Genomic DNA, 26,517 nt, shown 5'->3' with positions numbered 1-26,517 from the left:
TTTGAATCATGTTATGAGTGTTGACATTACATAGTTTGTCCACCAGAGGGCGTTGTATGATTCACCCAACACAAATGTTTGGAACGGCACAAACACACGAGCCAGCTAATCAGAGCAGAGTCCAGTGTACGCTACACAACCTGCTGTGACAATAAAACAGGATTATTTTTAAACTGCAGTGTCATATAATCTTAGTAAGAAATCATAAATGACTACATATAACAACTAACAAATGTTGAAGAAATCTATTTATCTGTCAAGTGTTTGAAGGATATATAAGCCAGTATACTATACAGCAGGGCTCTAGAGTGCGACCAATTTGGTCCCAAATGCGACCAAATTTCTCCATGGTGCGACTAATAAAAAATATTTAAGTATTTTCTCGAAAAAAAAAAGTTTCAGCAACCCTGAAAGTCTCCGTGTGTTCAACAACAGACACACATTATGCCCATGTCGTGTTCTAAACCAATCTGAGATACTCAGAGGCGGGAACCTCTGTGATTGGCCGTGGTCCAGATATTCCTGCAGGCCTACTTATGTTTACGTTTGAAAGTGCGGGCAGATAGAGAAGCCCAGGTCAGAAGTGTATGAAGTTGGTATTGAGAAAATATGAAAAGAACAATTGATAACTTTTTCGTTAAGTTAAGGCCTGATCAGTCCAAAATTCTGAGCCAGCACTCTGACACGGAGCCATCAACCTCTCTGTTTTTGTCAAACACTGGTCCGGAGACGGCATCAGAAAATGAGCCACATACGATCGACTCCCAGCCGGAGTCCACTGAAAGGAAAAGTGAGAGAATGTATAAATTTCGAATCGAGTGGCTTGACCAGTTTCCCTGGCTAAGATACAGCCAAGCTGACAATATGATGCACTGCATTTATTGCCGCAAGTGTGGAAAGACCATGGCCGGCAACACTGCATTTGTCACTGGTGCTAATACGTTTCGACTTGAAACGCTAAAAAAGCATACAGTATCGAGAAGACACATTATATGCCGCGATAAATGCACTGCCAAAATGTCCCCGTTCACCACTGCCTTTCAGCGGCAGGCAGCAGTAAACAGGTCATCGGAGGAAGCCGAGATGATCATTAAGTTTAACATCGCCTACAATATTGCAAAAGAAGAAGTTCCGTTTACTAAGTTCAAGTCAGAAATAACTCTTCACAAGAAAAATGGCTTGGACATAAACCCCACATACAGCAATGGTGTTGCGTGCGCCCAGTTTATAGGCGTAATCGCTGACACACTGAAAAAAAAGACGTCAGTGGAAATTGCGAACAGTACATACATGGCGTTCCTGATCGATGGAGACACAGACATCGCCACAAAACAATGTTTCATTGTGTACGCTTGTATCTTGCAAAAAGGAAGACCAGCAAATATACTGATTGGACACATTGAGGTCGAGCATGCCCATGCCCAAGGTAAGCCATGTCATGTCACGTAGCCTATGTATATGATTAATAATATTACGTCGAGTTACTGCATTAACCATATCTAGCATATTCTTATCATTGAAAATTAAACATAGCAATAATACATGAATATAGAAACTCAAACTGAAAAAGACTGCATTGTAAATGCTTGATCTGATAAGTAAATGGTATTTTTTTTTTTTTTTTTTGTTTGTTTTTTTGTTTAGGAGTTTATATTGCCTCAAGGAAAGCATTCGCTGCTCTTGGGGACCAGTGCAGTAACTGGTTGGAGAAAATCATTGCTATGGGGGCTGATGGAGCTGCTGTTAATTTGGGCAGCAAAGGGGGTGTCATAGCCCTTCTGCAGCAGGAGGCAGGTGACCACATTGTGCCCTTCCACTGTATGCCTCACAGGTAAGACTAGAAGACAAGAAATGACTGACACTCTAAAGTCACTGTGTGGGTTAATTTCTTTTATAGAGCAGATATATCTACATTTAAAAGTTTACTATCTTTTCAGATTGGAATTGGCAATGTTGTCAGTTCAGAGGGACATTCCAATGATCAGGCAGTTGTATGACCATCTCCATTTAATTTGGAAGACTTATCATTTCAGCCCAAAATCAATGAGAGACCTCAGGGTCATTGGGGCTGACTTGGGAGTAAATGTGCTGGTGCCCAGTGGGGTGAAGGGAACAAGGTGGCTCCCACATGTTTCAAGGGCCCTGGAGACCTTTCTGAAACCAGGGCAGTTCACTACTGTGTACCACCACATGGACTACTATTATTTCCTACTTCAAAGGAATGATGTCATTCTACCACAGGTAAGTGAGATAAAGTGGGATGTGTAAATATGAATTGTGTTTGTGGTCATCTTCGACTTTTTAAAAAAATACAGCACTGTTATACCCAAACAGGTCCTTTGCAGCCTGGAACAACTGCTGGTGACCACAGAGATAATGGTTGCAAGACCCAAGCCTCATGGAAGACTTAGAGTTCCTGACTGATATGAGGCTGCAGAGGAGGCAGCAGGATAAAGAGGGGGAAATGGCAGTTTACAAATTCCAGGTAGGCCTACATATAGCTGTGTCTCATATTTAAACAGAGAACACTATTTATTATTTTATTATTATTTTTTATTTATATTTGCACAAATATTTCTAATATCAATATCACAATCTCTATTTATTGTTTATGCAATACACAGACAATAACACTCAAAGGAGATGCATCAACTCTGGCTGAAGATGGTGTTGCTGCAACTAAACTTAAAAACGTAATGGATGCAACAATCAAATCCACTGTGAAAAATCTGAAAGCAAGATTCAGCAGTCTCCTAGGCAACTGTATTAAATACATGTAGATAAGAAATATTTTTATTATTGTTAACAGCATTGTTATATTTTTATTTTCATTTATTAAAATGTATTTGTTCTTACAACAGAGGATAGTGCTTCTGAGTCAGCCACAACCAAAGCTGTCAAATGCTTCAACATTTTCAATCATGATAGCTGGCCAGAGAACAAAGAGGATTTATTGGACCATGGTGCTGATGACCTTGCTTTTCTCTTGGATCACTTCTCCACAGTCCTGAGAAGGTAGCTGGTGGATTGCTACGATATCATGTGTGCTGGTCGTAGATATGTTGTTTATGTGAACACTGATTAGCTGTGTAAACCACATCATTTTCAGAAATGGTGTAAACGCAGAGCTTGCAAAAGAAGAGTTTGTAAGTTTGAAGCTGTTAATTGCCAGGATGTTCAAAGACAAGACCTACCTCAGCCTTTGGGAGCTCATGTTGACCAGAGAGCTGTACTGCTCAGAGTACAAGGTCAGTTTTGGTTGATGTTCTTTCCTAAGATTGTGTGAGTTTTGCTATCTAACACAAATTGGTTCAACAAATCTCTTGAATGTATTTTTCTCTCAGAACATCCTGCATCTTGTACACATTATGCTGGTCCTACCTGTCTCAACTGCGGTATGTGAAAGAGGGTTCTCTTCACAGAAGAGAATTAAATCAGACACAAGAGCATCCCTTCATTCAGAGACAGCGGATGACCTGATAAGAATCAGTGTGGAGGGGCCAAGTCTGGAAGATTTTGATGCTAGAGAGAGTGCGACAAGCTGGTTCACCCAAGGCGAAAGATCAAGAAGGCCAAATTACAGGAGCTGGCCATCTGAGGGGCATGTGAATGCAATGGAGGACAATCCATAAGATGTCAAGTTGTTCGGATATTGAAATGTTCAGTGTGAAGCCTTTGACACTTTGAGGAACTTTTTAATTTAGATTTCTTTTTAAATTTAATATATCTTGAGATGTTTTAAATTTGTTTAATGTTGAAATTTCAGCTCAGTGAAGCACTTTAAGCACAAGCATTTTTAAGTAATCTTTCTTGTAGAACTTTGCTACAAATAAAGAGGTTTGTGTTGAAAGGTTGTTAGTTAATCATTTACAAATCAATATTTACAAATCCAAAAAACGTGAACATGTAAAACTGCGGTGTTAATCAATGCAGTTAAAAAATTTGGGTACACCTAAATTTTGTGCTGGTGCGCCTAAATTTTATTTTTAGGTGCACCAGTGCAACCATGGCAAAAAGTTAGTCTAGAGCCCTGCTATACAGTATATTTTTAAATTGCCAAATATCCTCATCCGACTTAAAAATCGAATATTGACAATTAACACGGTTTGTTGTGCTTTATTAACTGTAAAGATGTCACCAGAACTGACATTTACAATACCTTTAATACCAAGAGGACTTGTTTTATTTTTTTTTAGTACTGTTGGTACCATAGGCAGTGTATGTACTGCAAATCTTCCATAAATGGGCTACAACCCTTTGCAGTGTCTGGGCGATGCACCCATATGGTCTATGAATTCAGCACGCTAACTAAGTAAGGTGCTTTAGCTGGTAAGTTATAACTTCACCCTCTTGTAAAAATACAGTCACTTCTGCCTCCAAAAATATTAACATGACTTAAGTCAAAATGATCAATTTGACTTTTAAAAAAGGGAGTCCAAAACACGTGAGTCGGAGTGGCGGAGACCATCTTTTATATACAGTCTATGGTTTTTGGGTTCAGAGCATGAAATATTGCTCAGATTTTGAGTCATAGTTCATTGTTACATAAAAATCATATTCTGGGTAAAATTAACACCTTTTTTGGTTGTTTTAGAAAAGTGAGAGAAAGGAAATATAATCATTGATGCATTTTTGTTTTTTGAGGAAACATAAAAGCTATGAAATAAGACTTCACACAATAGAAAGGAAAGGAGATGTGATAATGTTTCACCTTAACATTAGCCTCACAAATAACACCAGCTGTGGAGAGGTGTTAATAATATAGTGATAGAGGTGTGATAGATGGAGGACTGGGAGGAGTTTGTATGGTGTATGACTAGAGGAGGTTTTTACAGGAGCCATGTGGGCAAATAAGTTAAGTGTTCCAAACACTTTTTTAAAAAAATGTAGATTCAAGAATTTGTATATTAAAAGTAAGAGAGGAGCACATTTTATCCCATTTTTTTCTCATTTAGATTTTCATAGAGCATCTTCAATTTAACTATACATCTCAGCATTTAATGGCTTCTGTGCCAGTATCCGTCGCGTATGATATATGCCGCTCAAATCTCTACAGGAGAATGAATATATAAATGAGGGACAAAAACGAGAAGCATTTCCTAATGAAACATCTGCATAATGTATTAAACAACTGTGTGGTGCTGCTAATCTGAATAAAATGTTTTTTATTCTGATGACACACTTACAGCATCTGCGCTGTTCTAACATCCTGTTCTAGTCTTTAGCAAGGAAAAGATAATTGGTTTTTTCAACACCATCCGTCTCCACGGAGACCAGACATCTCAGCACACTAATCTGCCTCTCTCCACCCTCCTCCCCACCAACCTCTCCTCACTTCTCATCACCACGGTACTCTATCAATGGTAATGTACATTAGAGCTGACTGATAACATTTACAGTGGATGATGAGTGTATGTGTGCATCTCTGTGTGTGTGTGTGTGTGTGTGTGTGTGTGTGTGTGTTAGTGGTGTATGCACATGTGGGGAAAACTGCGCATTCAATCAAGGCAAATATGTGTCACTGTGCCAAGCGGGAGCTGGTGGAAGGGACTGGTGTACGCCATAAATCAGAGCTATATTTGTGAATTTATCTAGACCGCCTCTGGTCATGGAGGCCGATCTAAGGCTGAAGAGCCAATCATTTAATATAGAATGTGATGGCCGAGAAAATTAGTTTACAGTCACCCAAGAAGGTGTCCTTGAATGGAAATTCTCTTTTTTCATTGTGATGTGACTATATCATTGACCCGGCTCTGAAAATTGAAGCCAGTGTGGAAGTCATGGAGTTAAATAAGTAGTTAGGAAGACGGATGTAAGGATGCATGCACAAGTGTCTCAGATCTGCACTCTTTCTAATGGCAGGAAGGGGGTGACTCTTCAATAGTAAAGAAGTCTTTGGGGGAAAAGTCCAAGTAGGGCAACTTGTACTTCTTGTGATGTACAATTCACTTTCATACAACCGAGCAGCATCCTCTGTGTCTCAGTCGGATTCACCCCTCGCTTATGAAAAATAACACCAAACATGAGGCTTCGAAGCAATTCACTAATCAGTGTGTGAGGTCATAGTGTCTACATCCTCCCTTTGCAGAGTCTGTGGGTGAAATACTTATGATTTACAGTATGTAATCATCTGCCCTCGTAGCAAAGTATCTCAAACAGGAACACAGTATATAGCAGCTCCACTGCAAACCAGTTTTACTGGTAATAGTATTTAATGATGGTTTCCTCGGGGAGCAGTACTAAGCTTTCAGGATTTGTAATCTCAGATGGTTTGCGTAAAAGAAAATTAAAAGGAGATTTTAGACTTAAACATTTTATAGATGTTTTTATAGCTGTTTAATGGGGCACACGTGTGAAGAATCATTTAGTTGTTGTGAGGAGCAGCGCTCAGCCTGTGGAAAAGGTTTTATATTGTTATAACATTTTCTGTAGCCCACTGGAGAACTTTAATATATAACCTTGTCAGTTTCATCAGGGTTATCTCAGGTTAAGCTCGGAGACTTTCCTAACAGAAGGCCTGTCGGTGACAGACAGAGAAGGTCTCCACTGGTGATACCACTGAGATGTTGTATTGTAACATCCGGCATTTTTATGCTTAGTCTTAAATTTTGTTCTTGTTTTTAGATGATATTTCTAATGTGTCACACTTTCATTGTACAGCTTCTGTGTTTGATAGTATCCTACGTAGGCTGCTTGTCATCTATTGTGTGCGTGTGTGTCTATCTATCTATGCGCCTAGCCCTCAACAAACATTTTGCCTTCTTTTGCCCTTTATATTTAGGCAGCGATTCATCCCATTCTCTAAAATACTCTGACAAATGCCTCTGCTAGAAACTCAGAAGTGTTGCCATCATACAAACAAAACACAAAGCAGCCATCTGCCCTATTGACAGCGATGGTCCTGAGGCGCGATTCCCTGCTGGGCGCTGAGATCGCAACCATGTTGCTCCTTGACCATGCAGACCCCCAGTCTGTGCATCCTTCAACAAGCAAGAGCCCTGCAGTATGTCACTGAGTCCTGGCTCTCATCCAAAGAGGTGACCCTGCCTCTCCAAGGATGCAACACACAAAGCTGTGCCCCCCCTACACACACCACAAACAGAGACAAAGGTCAAGTAGACAAACAGGGTCTGTGATAATAAAGGCTTTTGCAAGCTCAAAGTAAACCCATACCACCTAACCTTTCTCTTCTGAACACAACTAGAATAGACTGAGTGGAAAGAACAGCTCATATGTGGTGCACAAAATCATTACCGGCTATATTTATCCATCTGTAAAACAAAAATTGCTCCAACAACCTGTAGAATAAGAGCCAGTCGCTGTTTGTCTGCCAAAGAGTCTATCCATCTGGTGATTGAACTATAAAAGAAGCACAAGCAGCTGTATGGACTCAAATGCTCACCAGGATCCACACTCTCACCGCCTCAGCTCACTCCTTAAGTCAGGTAAGATAGGTGGAAACCCTTAACACGACTTGTCCTTTGCGATTTAGAACCTCTGACTTCGCAGACAGAAACAATGAACCAGTCAGAAGAAAGATATTGTTTTGTCTAAAATGGTTTACACACAAGAAGAGCAGAAAGGTGGGAGATGAGCTGATGTCGAAGCCTAAAAAAAGGTACAAAAGGTATGTGAGAAGGTGGGAAGAGGAAGACAAATTGTGTAGGTGAGAGACAGACTGCAATGTGAGAAGGGGCTCTAGGAGACAACGGCGTATGAAAAAAGGTGTGAGAGCATGATGTGGTAGGTGATGTGATGCACTGAGGAGACGTTGCCCTGGTTAGGGGACGGCAGGAGTGAGAGAAAATTCCTTGGAGGCTGCTGCTTTATATAAGTCTCTTTGTTTATTAGTCTGAGGAACACCGAGTCTTCGCGTCTGTATTAAAAAGAAGCAGAGAGCACAGACAAGCCTTACCTGTGCAATCGGTCCTCCAGTAGTTCAATATACTTGCTGGTGTTCTCTTTCAGGCGGCTTTCTGAGTGAGAAAAAAAGAACAAAGAGAACAACAGCACGTTACCTCTAATACTGTTAACACTGACGCATCAATAGCTATGATATACGTGTTAGAAAAGTTAGTTGTCATCACTTGGTGACGGCATTGTGCAGAAAAACTGCAACAGTACACTTCACTTTAGAGGAGCAGCTGGCTTTCTCTTAACACAAACACACAAATGAGGAGAGATCACTGCCTCTACTCTCAGAGGGGATAAAACTGTAGATGGCCCAAGGATAAAAGGGGATTTTATCATGGCATAGTTCTTTATATCTTGCCAGATTTTCTGTGGGGCATGAAGTTGGATGGATTGCTTATGTTGCTTCCTGTGCCCTTCTGCCAGCAGTGAGTTGTGCCTGAGGAGGCTGGTTGAGCAGTAGTCAGGATGGAGAGGAGGACTGAGCTGCGTTAATGAGCTCATGTATGAAACATGAGAATATGCCCTGCCCATAGGAGCTTCCAATCCTTGAGCACAATAGGAATAGGAAACATAGATGCTATCTATATATATCTATAGACAGATAGACCCGAGTTATAACATACAATCCAAACCTTCCTACTCTTCCTCAGTAAAACATAGCTATTCCTATACATTTATACATTCTCAACAATCCATTGGAACCAGTGAGCACTGGTTCCCACCTTGGAGTCAAAGGATCACAGACACTGCAAGACAATAATAATGAGGCTACTCTAAGTGGAAGCTATTGTCTAGAAAAATAGTAAAATACTGAATACAGAAGAGATGGTGTAAAATTTTCATCTAACATTTGGTAAAAAAACCCCAATTTTTTTAAAGTGAGTACGATTATATTTTACGTGAGTGCATACTCCTACTTAAAGACAAACTTTAATGAAGAACTAGGAAAGCCAAAAACAGTTGGGAAACTGTTATGTTATATGATGCCGCTTAGGCTGCTCACACAGAGACAAAGTCTGGGGATTGAAATATAATTTGCATCATTGTCTTTGATGGTGGTTAATAGACAGCATCAGCTTGGGGGTGACATATTCTTGGGGCCAGGCACAGCAGGAAGAAAAGGAAAATGTCAGCGACAGTAGCGTGACAAACACTTTCCACACTCTTGCACACACACTCTTGCACACACACACACACACACACACACTCCTGTCTGTACTTGAAGGAAGAGCTGAGATGGAGCTAGTTGGGTTATTTATGGGGGCTTGAATGTGGGAGTCACAGGAAGGGATGTTACTCGTTTCAGTCAAAGTGGCCAAATCTGTGCAATCAGAGGCCACTGGAGAAGCTATCACATATCTGCTGTATGTGGACCAGACAGCTCACTTACCAACCCTCTAATTGCCACGTGAGATCTTATCCTACCTGATAGAGCTTCCCCTGTCAACTTCCATTCACGCTGGCTCTGTTAAGCAGCTTGCAAGCAGATAGCCACTGAATAATACATGGAGGGCATTAAGCCTGACTTTAGCTGGCAGAGAGCGAGTTGCCAAACTGAGCTACAGCTTGAACAACAGCAAGACGGATAGAAACAGATGAAGGTGGGAGATTGACACACAAGTGCATTAACTGTTTACTTAATATTTCTTGCCATGCTATACACAGAGGAGAGTGTGCCGTCCTGTCGCCATGCCAACCAGTGGTAAAACTACGGCGGTTTTTCAGGCGTGACAGATGAAAATAATCTTTTCTTTATAGAATGGGACAAGAAATCAAGCGGCAGAGCCTCCTCCTGCGCTGAGTGGAACCAGAGCACTGGGTGATATTACCACTTCCTGTAAGACTGCGGGAGGCTGCTGTCATGGGCAGGCAATGCGAATAAAATCGGCACTAAAAAGCCCATAAAGAAGACAGTCGCTCTGTTACTCCCTGATGCGTGCCGTGGCATATTTGGTGTTGAAGGAACTTCACAAAGGCGTTCACAGAGCCCACATCGGAAATTCATGAGCTCAGACTCCCTTCACACTAGTGATCTCAGCAGGCATTAAACATCACTGATTGCTGTCAAGGACCCCGGCCAAAATCGAAAAGGCCATTCATTCATAACACAAGCAGAACTGAGACACCATTGAAGGATGTGGAGAATGGGTTACTGGGTGCTGCGACAATGTCATTTGCTTTATATATGAATCAGAATTTGTTAGACTAATCTAAGCTAAATTGCTTCAGCTAAATAGCTCTAACACTCTAAGACAGAAAAAGACAAGTCTGATGGTTACAATCTCTGATGTGACAGACAAACCTATGAAGCAGGATGTCACAACTGTAACAGAGTTTACAAAGACAAAGTTTCTGTCAGTGTGTCCTGATAAGGGACCCAAAGAGTAGAATGAGCTCAGGAAACACAAAAAAAGACTTTTTATTTAGGTGGAGAACATAATCCAAGACAGCAGCAGAGAAAATGGCCCGGTAAAACACAAGAGGAAGTCCGCATGGGATGATCTGATATCCTCATGTCGGTGTTGTTCCTACATCATCATAATAAATGTTGTTCCAGGTTCAACATTGCAAGTGGCCAATCACATTGTTGTGACATTCCGCTTTTGTGCCTTTGAAAAATACCGCCTTAAAAAACTACTTCACTTGCGAGAAGAGAAACTGCTTCTGTCCGCCGATCCAGGAACTTGAATTCTTTGCATTTCAGCATACTTTGATTTAATAAACGGTAAGCATTATGCATATTGTCCTTACAGAGGCGGTTTCTCTTCTCGCGAAGTAGATTTTTTGAAGGCATTTGTTTTTTTCGAGGTCGCGGATGACGTCAGGAGAAGGTGATTGGTCACTTGCAATGTTGAACCTGGAACAACATTATTTATGCTGACGAGGGAACAACACCAACACGAGGATATCAGATCGTCCAACAGCATGACACAACAAAGAACTAAAACAAACTGAGGCTTTAAATAGACACACGGAAATCAGGAAGGTCAGAAACACCAGGGTGACAAGACACAGCTGAAACTAGTCAGAGACTAATGGAACAGGATAAAACTAAATACCATGCACACAAATAAGAGATGAACAAAGTAAAACAGGACATCACCAAACAGAGATGGAGACTTATCCAGAGAGGAAAAAGAATAAACTGAAACTCCAGGAGTCACCTATAAACCATGTCCATAAATATTAACAATAACTAGGCTACAAAATATGATGAAAATAAAACTAAGAAAAGCTAAGAATAGAAACATGGTGAAACCAAAAGTCAAGCAGAGAATATTCAATAATAGACAGAACTTAAAAAGTTAATATAGGCAAGGTGTTGTCAGTGTCTCCTGCATCACGAGCATTGAAAGAGCTCTCCAACTCTAAGTGAATAATGCGGTCATTTCTTCAGCGCCTTAACAAGAAAAACGTCTGTGAGGCCTTCTTGTTGTCAAACAAATTAGAGGCGGCTCTGCGCTAACAGAGCACCGGTGACATGCTTGTTATAAAAGCCTGTGCAATAATAAGGCAGAAGACAAAACTGTGTGTCTGTAATTGAGCTGAAGGCACTGACTGTGATGAATGTGTTTAAGCTTGGCTAGGTCTGTCTGAGTGTGACAGCGCTGCAGGTAAAACACAAACACGCAGTGGGCATATGGAGCCACTCCCACCATATATACCTGAACCTAACAGCAGCAGAGCTGACAGAGGGACAGCCTGATATAGGACAGACGCTCAATCACCCATGACGCTCTAGCTGTAGCATGCACAGATTGCAGCTGGCATAGCGGAGCATATTGTTGGGTTGCGCTTGAATGCACAACAAAAAGAATCACTTGACAAGTAATTGGCTGTGTGCAAAACTGTAGTTGGGTTGTGTTTTGGTTTTTTATAAGTGATGGGTGCTAAACTGCTCAGCTGAAATCTTAAGAAATGCTCACTGTCATTGTATGTCAGTAAACAGAAACTGTTTAGAAGAGGCTCTAAACTATATTTCTACTGAAGCAAGCTGCAAATATATTTTTTGTTTTTGACAACTGAATCTAAGAAGCAACATTCCTCAGCAATGAGGAAGTCACCCAAAAAAGTGCAGAGCACTCTCGACGCTTCACCAGCTCAACAATCCCGCCTCATTAAACATGCATCCTATTATTCCCCGGCTTTCCTCTTGGAACTCCGGGTTAGTACATTTTCACTAAAATGCATCTTCCCCCCCATCATCTCCCACTTGTATACGCGAGCAATATATCATCTTACTCTGGTGTTTTCGTTTAGCTGCAAATTTGTGGCTCATGAGATAAATATACTTAGAAACTCCAGTCGTTTTAGGGGAAATTAAAAATACAATATTACAGAAATACCAAGTAATTCCACAAGATGGAAAGTCGGCTGCTTTCAGCGTGAGCCAGTGTGGTGGACTGACAACCTGGCATTACATCCCAAACCAAACAGCTGCAAACATTTTTTGAGCTTTACCGTGTTTGCAGTGCACGTAGAAGAGAAGGAACGCACAGTAGGGATATAAACCATTTGTTTCAGCGGTATGTAATTGAAGAAAAGACCTGATTGATTGATTGACGGAGCCTTATTGGAGTGGTACCTCAGTCAATTGTGTTTTTGCAGTAATTCTTTCAGTGATAAATTCATAATGGAATGACAGGAAAAAAAAAATACTCAATATTGCTGAAACTTCAGAGACAAAGACCAGAAAACATCCTTCCCCCCCAGGTCCACTTAACCACCGTGCCGCTCTCAATCACTCAGATGCTCTTCAGAGAAGAGCTGTCACACATTCCATCATGTTCTCAACAGAAGCACCCTAAAAGAGCCAGAGCTATGAATAAATCATATGTGTCCTCGCCTTTACTGTAAGAGAAAATTGCATTTGTCTAATAACACAGAGTGACTTGTATTGATGTGCACTTAAATCCGACTAGCACCGCACAGTTGGGTTCGAACTGACTGGCTTTAAACTACGGCACGAGCAACAGGAGCTGTATGGAGAAACAATAGCTGGTACAGTAATTAAATGGGTTCCAGTTGAGCCACGTGAAGCAGAAAACAAGAGAACTGCTGGCATTGTAACAATGGCAGTGAACAGGCATTACCACACTACTTGGCTAAATGAAGAGGAGCACAGTCTGATGCAGCTTTCCCCATATGAAAGTCCTCACTACTGGGGGTCATTTACGCATCTTATTCAGCTCTTCAATTATTTATTTGTAAATTTAGCGTCGCTCGAGATCTCTCTTGGGGACAAAATTATACTCTCAGCGGGGAATCAAACCTCTGGCCATAATGGCTGTGGTATTCATCAGCAAACGTGCCAACGGCAATTAGGGACATAATGGCTCCCAGGCCGAAAAGCCCCCACACCGCAAGCACTCAACAAGCTGAAGCTGTGTGGCTTCAGCTTGTTGATGAATTTCTATCTTTACATGACATCAGCAGGACTATTCATTGCCTCGGAGCTCACGCGATGACAATGGGCATGCTGTTTTCTTTGTACGGGATGACACTAATACCACAAGCGCGCGTGCTAGAAATGCCTCGGAAACCTAAAAGGATGGCCATCTTGGCTTTGACTTAGACAGTAATTTCTAATCCCCTCCAGCTAAAGAAATGGTAATGTGCTGTTGGTGGGCTATCAGTTTCCAGCAAGTGTGTGCCAGCCCCTTATTACCAAATAGGATGACAGTTTAATGAGCCCCTTGCTTGGTGTCAGCAACACATTTTGAAATTGCGCCTGCTGCCATATTGTGTGCGCCCACTTGAGCGTTTGAGCACGCCGCGCAACCAATCATTAACTTGCCGTCTTCTCTGTGACGTGTTACCACCTGACTCCAAATCCTTTGTTTAGCCGCCGCAGTTTCGTACCACTGGTTTCCCAGCCTGCAGAGCTACATTATTCAAGATGAGGCACACACGCACGCTGCGTTTAGGCTGCTGAGGCGAACGTGGTGATGCTTGTCGTGGAAGAGATCAGTGTTATCCCTGGCTGTCAAGCAGACCGAGGTGTTCTTGGGTGTGCTTCCACAACAAAAATCCAGTGGAGGTCGATGAAACATAATCACTTTGAAAGGAAAAGAGCTGCTTTCTCCTATAATGATATACAATTATAGACTGGATGTACTAAAATAGCAAGTCTATGCATTACTATACAACCCCCTAAAAACTTCATGCAACTGAGCCTGAACAATGGAGTACAAAAATAAAAGGGTGCCCCCTAGTGACAGGAAAGGGTGCATTCAGGACAGGACAATGGCATTAAATGTGAAGCTCCAGCCACAAATCTTTATGATCTGGGTAACAGCATATGGTAGATGGGAGGTTGTAGCATTAGCTTCAGTCTGATGCCGCTTCACTTCCTGCTCTAGCCCCATCACTTCACCACCCCTCCCGCCCTCCCCTCATCCTCCCGTCTGCGTGTCTCAGTAAGGGAAGTGACCTTTTTTAGAAATCTCCCTGTGACTGATGGACTAGAGAGAGTGCTACTGCAGGTGGTGCCGTCAAAATCCATTTAGATCTCTACCAAATGCCGGCACGCCAAATCAATCTAAAGACTGAACCCTAAAAAAAAAGAATAAACATTTTTTAAAAAGACAAGCCCCTAATCCTTAAGATCTTAATCCAGTTGGAGAGCGTGTGAACGCTGATGCATCATGTCTGCGCACACTGGCTCGAAGGCAACCGGCTAACTTTACACAATTAAAGCTCAATTCCCTCGCACCACCCTCGCCACCTCGCCTCTTCGCGACTGCCAATCCTTGCTGGTAGCTCGTTTGAAGCCGATTCCCCCGCTGACAGCAGATCACTTTTGCTTCATTTGGGAGAAAAAGTCATTGTTCATTGATGTCCTCTCACAGTGTGGAGCAACATCAAGAGGCGACTCGTCTTTCAAAGAGCTCTCATGATTCACATTTTGAACTGATATTTAAAAAGTGTATTCAAAGAAAAAGAGAGGCGCCTTTCAAGTACACAACAAACGCTTTCACGCCTCAGTGGGCAGGGGAAAAAAAGAACAGCGCTTTTTCAGGTAATGCTGCACTCATTCATATTCATGCTTTAAAATGTTTATTCTAAGCTACTATAATAACTGTTTGTATGTTAACAATGGAGCAAATGTGTACATATAATGTCCCAAAGAGAATTATTACACAAACATCTCTTAAGCTTACTTTTTGTTTCTTGAGCTTTTTCACAGTTTTTCAGATTTTTGTCTTATTGTACAGGTTTCGTTCACTCTTGCTGCTCGAATCAGGCTTGTTTCCAGATGCAGCAGACAGCTGTTCTCAGCAAAAAAAACCCAAAAATCATAGAAGGCAAAGTGTACACAACCTGCCGAGCACCGAAGGGCAGGCAGCTGTGCTAGCTGAAGGCCAGAAACACAATCTGAATGAATGACAATATGATGTCAACTTGAAAAGTAATATGTTAGTTAGTTTTGTGTATTTAGCTTAATAATTATAATACAAACATATCAATATGTTCCTTCGACCAGTTTTATTCATTTTTGTTTCTAATAGAGGGCTGGAGGAAAGGATTCATTTAAGCAAGCAGTGCTCTTAGTTTTATTAACACCGATGGTTTTTCCTCTTAAGAAGCATGAAAGTGACTCCTGAGCTCACTGACTGGATGTTTTGTGGTTAATCACGCCTCGGGAATTCTAAAACTAAAATTGCGATATAGATTTTATGGTCATAAGTGTGTACTCTGGAGCTTTTCTCCAAAAACCTGTTGCTTATTTAGCACAGTTCATACTCTTTTGTGCTAACGATTTAACCAGGACACTTTTTGTTGTAAAAGCTGCAACTATGAGCCACAGAATCCTGCATATGCAAATAAAATTAACTGGAATTTTATGTGTGGAACCAAAGTGGTTTCTATTTAGCCCCTACTTCAGATTTAATCCCCCATTAAACCGAATGGTAATTTTTTACATTTCAGTTACAAAATAAACAAGAAGCTATGCTTCATGTAGAGCCTTACTGGAGCTAGTAGGAACATTTTATTAATCTAACAGTATGCTAATATTCACCTGTGTGAGATTTATCTTCTCAACAAATTATATAAATTCATATATCTACATAGATTTTTAAGTAATACCATAATGGGCAAAAAATGCAGCAGTTTATTGAAATCTACACATGGAAATACAGAATATAAGCCCAAAACAGACTCTGTACAGTTCTAACAAGCCTGAAAGTCAATGTTTGGCTGGACTGTTTGCCTCCTCTTGACAGCCACCCTTTCACGGAGACCATTTTTGATGAGGCTTCAGCAGCTGGATAAATTGAAGGGCCAGATGTTTCTCACAGGTCCTGTGTCAGGTCTTTTTCTAAGGACATAACGTGTTTAGATCCTGTTCATCTACTGTACACAGTTTTTAGGCCAAATGTTTTCTTTTATCCAGCGGCATACTGAAATATGCTAAGATTCCAGCTAACGGCTTCTTGGGAATCACCTTGTTAGTGCAGAAATACTATTTTATGCCCTTCAAACTGTGTTCTCATGCTAAGTTGTTTGTAGGCACAACACTGGTTCATCCTTTGCACCGTTAGGCACAGTTTTTATGCTTCAGTGATTTGTAGTTCAGTGTTAAGTGATCAGGTACTGGACTGAAAATGAATGAAAAAGCAACGCCCAAAGAAAAACCTGCAGAACTATTGCTCGAGACCACTTTTTAAAAATTGCGATAAAGTCTTGCTCCTTGTAAAAAACAAACAAAAATTAATAAAGTAACAGTGTTGTATATTTATATATTAATTAAACAATAGTAAAGACAAGGGTTTGATGTTGTTAGTCATACTGGGTAGCCTCTGTGACTCACCATGTTGGGCCTCCCTCTGCTCCAGCTCCTGTCTGAGTTGCTGCCGCTGCTCCTTCATCCTGGCGAGCTCCTGGCTGCTCCCTGAGCTGAGGCTGTGCAGCCTCTTGGCCAGAGCCTCGAGCCGGTCCCGCTCCAGGTACACCGCCTTCATCTCTGCTTTCAGTTCCTTAGCACTGCTGAAGTCATTACCTGCACCGGTGCACCACGGGAACACATTATGCTTACAACGTCCATTAACGAGCTTCTTGATCATTAATAGCGTAATTAAGTGAGGCTAATGGTGGGTGAGCCAAGTAAATGGGGTAAATTAAAAAAAAGGGTAATGCAGCAGGGATGTAGTGGGGTGTGGTTGAGTGGAAAGTTACCTGAGATGGCTGCCAGTTTGGCTTCATGTAGTGCCAAAAGCTGTGTTTCAGTCTCACTGACTTTCCTCCTTAGGCTGCTGCCCAGTCTCTGACTCATGACCACCTGAGGAAAAGAAAGAGAAGAACATGCAGAGGAGAGAGCAGGGGGGGAGGGCGGTAACTAACAAAACCTTCGCAGACACATGGATCCCACAGGAGGCAAAGCTCATTTCCAATTCCACTTTCATTTTCTTTTTGACACTCATTCTTACAAGACCTTACAAATTCATTTCCGTCCTTCTGTGTTCGCTCTGCTTTGAATACACAGCAGAGCATCAACGCCGATGTGTTACCTCTGTCTATAACCTTTAGAAAGAAAGAGAGTGCTTCTCCTTTCACATGGACAGACTGGAAAATGTGAAATCCTCATAAAAGATATCATTAGAAAGTCAGAGAGGAAAAGGCCCCTGAATGTCACAGCCTGATGGGGATGCGGCACCTCAGCCCTGAGTATTCACAAAGGAGCTGATGGTCTCCATCAGCCCGTCTGGCCCTCATCTGCCCTCACCCTGTCCTTTAAACCTCTGTTATTTCCATTGTATACACTTTGAACCACAGCTACAATCCCCACGATCCGCTTCCTTCTTTTTAGGAACTGTTTTTCTTTTTTTTTTTCACTGCTCAAAGAGATTTGATCCAGATTTTCTGACGCATGTTTTCCTTAAATCTGACACAGTTATGTGCAACACTTTGAAAAGGCAGTCAAATAGACTGTTATTTCCGAGGCAGAACATCCCCGGAGAGTTTTCTCCGCACAGAAGTGTAGAAAGCGGATTTTTTTTTTCTCCAAACGGGCTTGTATAATTTTATTTCATGCATTACATGAAGTGAAAATATTTTTTGAGTGCTTTTTCAAACTGTAGAAATTCTGACTTCGCTGATTTAATTTCAAAACATCAGGCTATTTGTCAATTTCAAAAAAGTCACTTTCATGTCAGCAATCATTTTGTTACAGCAGGTGAGCAATTTTCTACTTGGTGAATATATCATCTAGGAACCAAACTTCTCATTTTAGCTTAACAATGGGTACTTTGTGATGATGGTAAATGTATATCTGGGTAGAAACCCACGACATTTCTTTCAGGTGCAGCGGCAACATCAATCAGTCATTTGATGATGGCTTTCAAGACTCAGTGACAGTAGCTTTACAGAGCTAACTCTGTAAGCTAACTTCTCTCTCCTTATTCTATGCATCTAGTTTCTGGATAAAAATATCTGAAAAAAAGAAAATAACTAGTAAGTATGTCTGAATGAATATGCCAGAGTACAGAGGATGACAACAATAGCTTAGATAACCACTCGTCACAAAGAAAGGTATACAGAAGAGCCTCTCTGAACACAACACATTCACCTTGAAGCATATGGGCAAAAACAGCAGAAGACCACACTGGGTGAACGAAATGGTCAGCTAAGAACAGGAAAGCGATGCTGTGAAGTGTAATAATATGGAGGATATTTTCTTAGCACAGTTTGGTCCCCTTGTTACCAACTGAGCATGTACTGTTGCTGACTACGCTCACCTTTTTATAACCAGTGTGTCCATCTTCTAATGGTTGCTTCCAGCAGAATAACATATGTGACAAAGATCACATCATCTTAAACTGGTTTCGTGGACATGGCAGTGAGTTCTCTGTACTCAATGCCCTCCACAGTCCCCAGAGCTCAATCCAGTAGGGCACTTCTGGGTTGTGGAGGAACATGAGAATCATATCGTGGATGTGCAGCCGACAAATCTGCAGCAACTGTGTGATGCCGTCATGTCAATATGGACCAAAATCTCAGAGAAATGTTTCCAGCAGCTTGTTGAATCTGTGCTACAAAGAATAAAGGCTAATGGATGTCCAACATCATCCAGTACTAGCAAGGTATAGATGAGCTCATGGTTTGGACCTCACCCTAAAAGTGTCAATCTGACAACACGCACTGCACAGCAACCCCAAATGATGAATTGCTTTTTGGGGAAGAGGAGAGATGTTACAGGTAAACAGATGTGGGGATTAGAGTATTTAGAACCCACAGTGCGGTACACTGAAACACACTAAAGCTGACGTTGTTTACTCTACATGTACTCTTGCAGATGCCTCAGGATGTTACAGTTGAACCACATGAACTCCGTGTTAAAAGTCATACCCGAGGCTATTTGACTCAGTTCTCATCACCAGTGATCATCTTTGACATGAAAATTCAGGTCAGTTTGAGACAGACACTGACCGCTCTCACGGCACATTTAGCATCTGTACTGATGCATATGTGCAAGAGAGATCTAAATGCAGTAGCAGCACAGAAGTGGTGCAAAATCTCAACATTAACAGGAACCGCTGCTACATCCAAATCAAGTTTTTGCTTCTTATGGTCTTCTGATTACACCGTGTGCAGCTTTGTGCTTCCTTTGTGCAGGAAGCACAAAGGAAAAGCAAACCCTTGATAAGCATGAGTGAATTCTAGGTACACAGCAGCACGCAAACCCAGGTATACACACAAACAACGGACACGGGCTTCAAATCACTACGATAGCCATGTTTTACTCATTTAGTTGATTTTAAAAGTGTGCATTTAAGCAAATCGGACAGCTTTTTCATCATCAGGTGTTGTAATAATTTTACAGATGATTTAGAATTTAGGGAGGATTTATTCAAAATGACAACTCCTGTGACTCTCGCAAAAAAACTGGAGAGTTTACTGCCTTGTCAAAGAGAAACAAGCTCATGAATACAGATACTGACATTTAGTACATATATTGAAAACACCAAAGCTCGCACAAGACACATAATGTGTATTTTGACTTACTGCTTATTAGATATTCACACACATTCAGTCATCATCGACATGCTGAGAAGAGAATGAGATGTTATAGAATAAATCAAGTCAGCGGAACAGTGGCTTACCTTAGCAGTGGCTTCCTTAATGGACAGATTTAATGCCTGCTCCTGCTCCTGGAGTCTGCAAAATAAAAACATAAATGTCACAGTGCAGGACTAAAGGTAATTTTTTTCCATTTTGGGGATGAAATCAGGAGTTATCTCCTGTTCCAATCTAGATTTTTGTATTTTTTTTTTTTTTTTAGCTTCTACTCATCGGGCAGCTAATCGCTTAACGGTTCGCAAACTAACAACTATCACACTGAACCTTGGATAACTTTTTAAAGGAAAGTCTTGAGAGTGTTTGTCCAGTGGATGGGAGCAAATATTCAACGACCAGTTCAGCCCTGCACAAAAGTGAGACATTTCGTTATATTTTGCAGCTAATTATCTAGATTGCAATCTTTTAAAGTGCTCTTGAGGAATCGTTCTCCTGGCTTTCTAAAGGTCTTTCGAGGTCTTTCTTTAGACATTGGCCATATTTTTATCATTTCTAGTCCAGTCCTTTTACCTGACCACTCTCAGAGGAACAGCTTTTTATTTGTTAAGCCACTTAAAACTGACTTATGAATCATTCACGGACAAAAAAAGAAATCTAATTTAAGGTCTGAACCAGTGTTGTACTCTACACATATGATAACATAGCAGCCTGTCATAAAAACGCATCATGTGTTCACATTTGTTTAGTTGAATAGTTGCACCAACAAGGTGACTTACAAAAACTTTTAGCCAAAAACTTAGTGTGCAGACATAGTGTGCAGTGTCCTTAAAAACCTTGACAAGTTGAGGAGAAAGCAAGATGTGGCAAACATATAACTGTCTATCTAGATAGTTAAAGAAGAAAGTTTCATTGGCAAAAGGTCTTCATCAGCATATACGAAGGCGAGAAGTACAACAGTGAGTGTCTAAAGCCAGCTGTAAAACACAGTGGAGGCTCCGTCATGGTGTGTGGCCACATTTCAGCCAGTGGTGATGGGGATGGAATTATAAACGCAGGAAAGTACCATCAGATTTTGATTGGCCATGTAATCTGGAAAGCGTCTGATTGGCAACAGCTTCATTTTTCAGCATGACAATCATCCCAAACACTAGATAGAGAAACACACAGTGAAACACTATCAGTCATGGATTGGCCTCCCTGTAGCCCAGACCTCAACATTAATGAAGAGTTGTGGGATCATCTTTACAAAAAACAAAACAAAAAGGCAGCCAACATCCAAAGTAGTCCTTAAAGAAGCTTGGAGAACTATATTGAAGACTACTTAAAGAAATTACAAGAACGTCTTCCTAAGAGCTCAGGCTGTGTTGAAGAATAAAGGTGGCCATACCATCACCACCAAATTTCAAGTTCATGTGGGTTAGCTCAAGACTTTCTTACTTCTCTTAGCTTCTTAAACATCTTGGCATACAGAAGATAAAAGACTTGCGGGTATCTCCATACAGAGTAAGTTCTTTGCACGCTGTTGATCTTAGGTTGTAAAAAAATACATATAAGCTGATACTGTGTGCAAACACGAGCATAAGAGACCTGCATTGTGAGGACACGAGCTTTAAATTTTGCATTTGAAATCAAATGCTGTAACCAGTGAAGCTTGAGCCTGCATCTGGGTGGCTTACTTTAGCGTAAGAAAGAGAAACGCTGTGAGCGAGTGTGCCCCTTTTTGGAATACTGACCTGAAATAAACTACATCAAAATAAAGAGAAGACTGAACCTGAAAAACACCTTCCATTATAAAATATGGCTCAATATTTGTGTTTTCTTTAACTGGCCTGTTGGATTCAACTCTAGCCCAATATTTCAGACAATAAGGGAAAACAGGACAACCCATTAAGGTCACACCACTTGGTGACTGATCTAAATCAATTACAAGATGGAGAAAAATGAGCATAAAATCCATTATGCACAGTACAGTCACCTTGAGACAGTCCCAATTGTCTCACAAAAATCATTATGTCCACTCCATGTTATTCAAGCTGATGCTCAGAGTGAGTCAGAGTTAAATGTTGTCTCTGAACATCAGTCTTATAGCGCCGAGTGGATTTCTTTCATTCAGTATTCGTGTGGAAAAAAACCTGATACGAGACAGAAATATCCTGTGTTGTTTGGAAAAGGGGCGACTGCAACACAATCACGGTGACCCGTGGCAAGCCACCCACAGATGTGCAGCTGAATATCCAATCTGAGGTCACAATTTCAATCAGCAACGAGAATAAATGCGTTTCAGCTGGGGTGAGAATAAGCCAGATATCAAATTATGCCAGTGGTGGTGGGTCACACCGCCAAGAAGGCGATAAGTACAATTTACATGTCTTTCTAACGAGTGGCAAGACGGAGAGGCTTTCCACAGTGCTCCCTTGCAAGCTATTAACTTCAGAGGATATGATGCAAAGTAATCATTAGCATCTAAGAAAAAAACCATTAAAATTCAAAGCAGGTTCAAGCAGGTGTGAGAGAAGAAGACTGAAGGCAAGTGGGATAAGAGGGGGGGAAAGTAGCTGTCCTCTCTGAATCTAAGAAACAAGTTACTCCTAAAGGGCTGCAAACTGCTTTACATTACATCCATTTGTCAGTGGCTTTTGTTTCTAAAGACCTGAAATACATGAGCTGAACCTCTCCAGGAACAATAGGCATCCAGTGCTGCATGGGCAGACCTGTCGATCACCGAACAAAGTGAGCAATTTTGCCTGTAAGCTGATAAAAAGGGTAATGATTCATGTAAATGCAAGGCTAGGTGTCTTCTGTGCTGTTACTGGAGGTGTTGATTTGATTGAAACGTGATGGTGTGATTTTGACAATTCTGCTGAAAGATTTATTCAAAGTGTCGCTTTCTCTGTGGATGGATGAAGCTGGGAGGCAATGACTTAGAAACAGCAGATCGCCACTGACACATCAACTTCAAAATGGGCTAATTAAATGTATGTAACATGATGAAAGAGAAAAAAACCTATGGACAGACTGTTGCATGGTTACCAGCATTTGCAGCTCTATAGCAGCCCCACCTGGCCATTCCAGGAATTGCACAAATACAAATACTGACCACTGCATAAGAAGTGAGCACATCTGACAGACTTGTACTAAACAAATGCTTTATGCATAGTAACCACACCAAGATATTGCATGAGGTTAAATTATCATTACTGTGGCTAATTTTGCCCAAATTAATTGATATTTTCATATTTTTATCAAAGTAATATTAAATACAAATCTGGCTTTTATTGTACAGTTTGAGTAAGATTAAATAAGGAGATGCATCTCCTGGAGTTTTGATGAAAAATGAAAGAGTACAAAACCTTTTGACTGCACTGGATAAACGTTACCTGTCTATTAAGCTGGCGTCAGGTAACAAAAATACTTCTTCTACATTTACAGTAAAGAATTATGTTTAAAACTCCAGTCCTCCTGCTGTCAGAGGAGGAAACCATCATAAAGTGGATAAACAAATGGCTGTCATGGAGGATGCTGTGATGTTTGGCAATTTGTCAGCTTCAGGGCTTGTTTTCCTCATTCCTGACATACGCTGTGCCGATTCCTCTATTGCATATAAATATGTAAGTAGAAATACATCAAATTGACACAACAACACAAATTATGTTACCTTCAAACTAGTTCTGAGTAAAGGTTATGCATGTAAAGGCCCAATCAGCGGACACTTTTCACAGTTCAGGTGTTAGATCCGGCTCGACCAATCAAACTGAGAGTCCAACGACCGACAGGAGAAACTGTAATACCGACGTGCAAAATTCAAAAGGTGTGAAAATGTTTTCTCAGTGCTCAAGACCTCAATTTCCATTTTTCACATACATTTGCACATTTTCTTAACTATTCTGCTTGCTAGCAGAAGCAGATCCTGGAGAGCAAAACGCCTTTAATACATCCAAAGATCTGCAGTGAAGGCTTTGATTCCCTCGTTTGAAGTTTTTCCCTAAATACAGATGAGGACAGAATTACTAGTGATGAAGTGTTTTTGAGGAGATTACCAGTTCCAGAAACGTTGAATCATCCCCACATCATAACACTCCCACCACTGTGTTTCACTGTGGGGACGGTGCTGTTTTGGGCCTCTCCCTTCTCTCTGTGACCAAAGAGCTCTAATTTCATCTCATCTCACCAAAGGATGCACTTCCAGTATAAACAATCTTTCTCCAGGTTGTTCTTAGCACATTTCAGCGTGGCAGTTGATCTGGGCTCTTTAGACTCATCTCTGACTAGTTCTCGTTCCGGTCTTTCTCAGTGCTTTTTTAGAGGCAGAGAAGATTTATATACTGTGTGTAAATTGGAGGATAACTCTCATTTTTAACTTGTTTTTTGTAAGCTTTGAGGAATACAGAGTTAAAGCATGTCATTGTGCATGACGGGATTGGGTTGAAAAGGCAAATAATTTTATCCTCATTTGTAAATTTCTGTTCCTGGGAACATCATGTTTCAGTCATTCATTACCTGCAGCTTTGTAAAGGAGGCTAAAGGAGGCTCTAAATTTGAAATTCTTTCATGCAACCACTCAGATAAAATGAAAGCATTATTATTAAATATGCTCAAAAAGACACAACTTTTTAGTTCTCTATTTTTCCACTTGCACTTTTTCCACTTCCTTTTTTTCCGGCTCATGCAAACACAGCCTTTCATGTCACAAATGTGACATTTAAGCAAGCAAATCATCACATATATGGCGCTGACCTGAGCATGGAGGGAGGACGAGAGACTGAGATTTGTGTGCGATTTTCAGAAGCGACGAGGTCCTGGAGGGTTCGGCTCATGTCGCGAAGCTGAGCCGTGCTGCAGCTCCTCAGCACGGAGGCCTCCAGCTCCTCAGCCTCCACCTGTTGCTCTTCCTGCTGGATCTGCTGCTCCAGACACCGGCTACGGTCCTTCAGCTCCACCAGTCTCTGCTGCAGCTCTGCGATCTCCTCCTGCAGGGGTGGAGCAATGTTCATTTCATTCATTTTACATGTATGTTAGAAATAACATCGTTTCTATGAAGGTAATCAGTAACAGTGAAGTAGTACTTCAGTTTTTTAAGCCAGCAGATTGAATGAAACATTCAAATACCTAATCTGAAACTGAAGGAAACTTGACTGGTGAGTTATTAGCTTTTTTCAGAATCGTTAATCAATAGTTTGTTTGATATTAAAGTAGCAGTGAGATTAGTTAATCTTGTTCACACTCATTCACTGTCAGTGTAAATACTGCTGACAGCTATGCATATTTTACAAATTTCATTCACTTTTGTAAGCAAGGAAAGAAGCTGTTTTATTAAATTCTCAGAGGAGCAGTAACTCAGACCAGCCTGACGTACAAAGTGGAACGACGTGAGCCGAATTTACCTCGACAAGCCGTCTCTCTCGTATCAGACGTTCTCTTCGTTGCAGTGGACCCTGTGATGAGTCGGATTGCTCCCCTGCAACAGGCTCTGCACACTCCCTGCCACAAAATGACACCATTTTTAACAGCTTTGATTAACATTTTCAGGAGGTTTAATGTTGCTTTTAATCTCTGTAAGTCAAAGCTAAAGAGAGTTGCAGATGAGTAATATACAGTATGGTTGTGTGTAATCACTTTTTCCCACAGATTCTCATCAAATAACTCTGTGACAGTGGAAAATCTGCTGTTTATCAGAGGTGACCTAAAATCCTTTTGCTTATATTTGTTCGGGATACTCTCTGAAGAGGCCCCACCTGATTTCCTTCCTGTGGCAAGAGCTATTTTGGAGAGCTCCCCCTCTTTGATCTGTGCTACAATATTGCAACAAAAGAGAGAGAATGAGCTTATGAACTCAAATAAACCCCATTATGTCCTGAACAAAGGGAGTTTATTGCAATAAAAGTAGATCAGTTTTTTGTTTAAGTGACACACAATATAAAACGAGGTCCTAAACAAAACAGGAAAAGTAATTTTCAGTGTAACGACATTTCATATTATTTTCCACTTATATATTGTATGCAGTTAACGTTTTAAATATAGTGTTTCAGTTTACATGATCAAACCAGCACCGACCTGTGCTGACTGCAGTCTGCCCTCTGGAGGGCGCTGTCCACCGCCTGTCTGAGCCTCTCCAGGAGCAACGCCACGCTGGGCTGTTGGGAGGGTAAACCCAGCTCCAGAGTGCTTCGTTCTTTAGACAGCTCCTCTAACTTTTTCCCAAAGCGCTCAGCTGTGAACACACATACACACATGCTGAATAACATGCAGAAAACATCAGCTAGAGGAGTCCAGTTATCAGCAAGTGGTGTTGTGTTCTAGCCCTTTACTAGAAGTCATTTAAAGGGAGCACATTTCTGACCTTGCTGTATTTATGAATCCTGAATAAAAATCTGCATTTCTTGGCTCTGTAAACACATATGACCCTAAAACTAGAATTATCCCAGTCTGGCGGGTTCATAGCTAAAATAGAAGATGGCAAGCACAACATACATAGACAGAATTTACAGAACCAATCTCATCAGCTATTTAATCCAACACTGTGCAAGTGGAAAAACAGAAAACTAAACGTATAAGTCAGAGAATGAATAGACGAGGAGAACACCAGCC

The 26,517-nt window shown here is 41.1% G+C and overlaps 1 protein-coding gene across 1 annotated transcript in view; it reads right to left on the bottom strand.

The window, feature by feature from the left end:
* The window catches only part of disc1 (DISC1 scaffold protein), a 53,915-nt gene that overhangs the window by 19,901 nt on the left and 7,497 nt on the right, over positions 1–26,517 (bottom strand). The window contains exons 5-11 of the mRNA XM_087850315.1: positions 25,984–26,140; positions 25,314–25,410; positions 24,667–24,899; positions 20,019–20,073; positions 17,095–17,197; positions 16,730–16,918; positions 7,916–7,976 (exon numbers count right to left, since the gene is read on the bottom strand). Of these exons, the coding sequence (XP_087706441.1) occupies positions 7,916–7,976; positions 16,730–16,918; positions 17,095–17,197; positions 20,019–20,073; positions 24,667–24,899; positions 25,314–25,410; positions 25,984–26,140 (895 nt within the window). The remainder of the gene's footprint in view (positions 1–7,915; positions 7,977–16,729; positions 16,919–17,094; positions 17,198–20,018; positions 20,074–24,666; positions 24,900–25,313; positions 25,411–25,983; positions 26,141–26,517) is intronic.

The sequence above is a fragment of the Neolamprologus brichardi genome, chromosome 13 (genome assembly GCF_056152115.1).
Source record: "Neolamprologus brichardi isolate AB-2024 chromosome 13, ASM5615211v1, whole genome shotgun sequence".
NCBI lineage: Eukaryota > Metazoa > Chordata > Actinopteri > Cichliformes > Cichlidae > Neolamprologus > Neolamprologus brichardi.
This window is presented reverse-complemented; position numbering and strand designations above follow the sequence as displayed.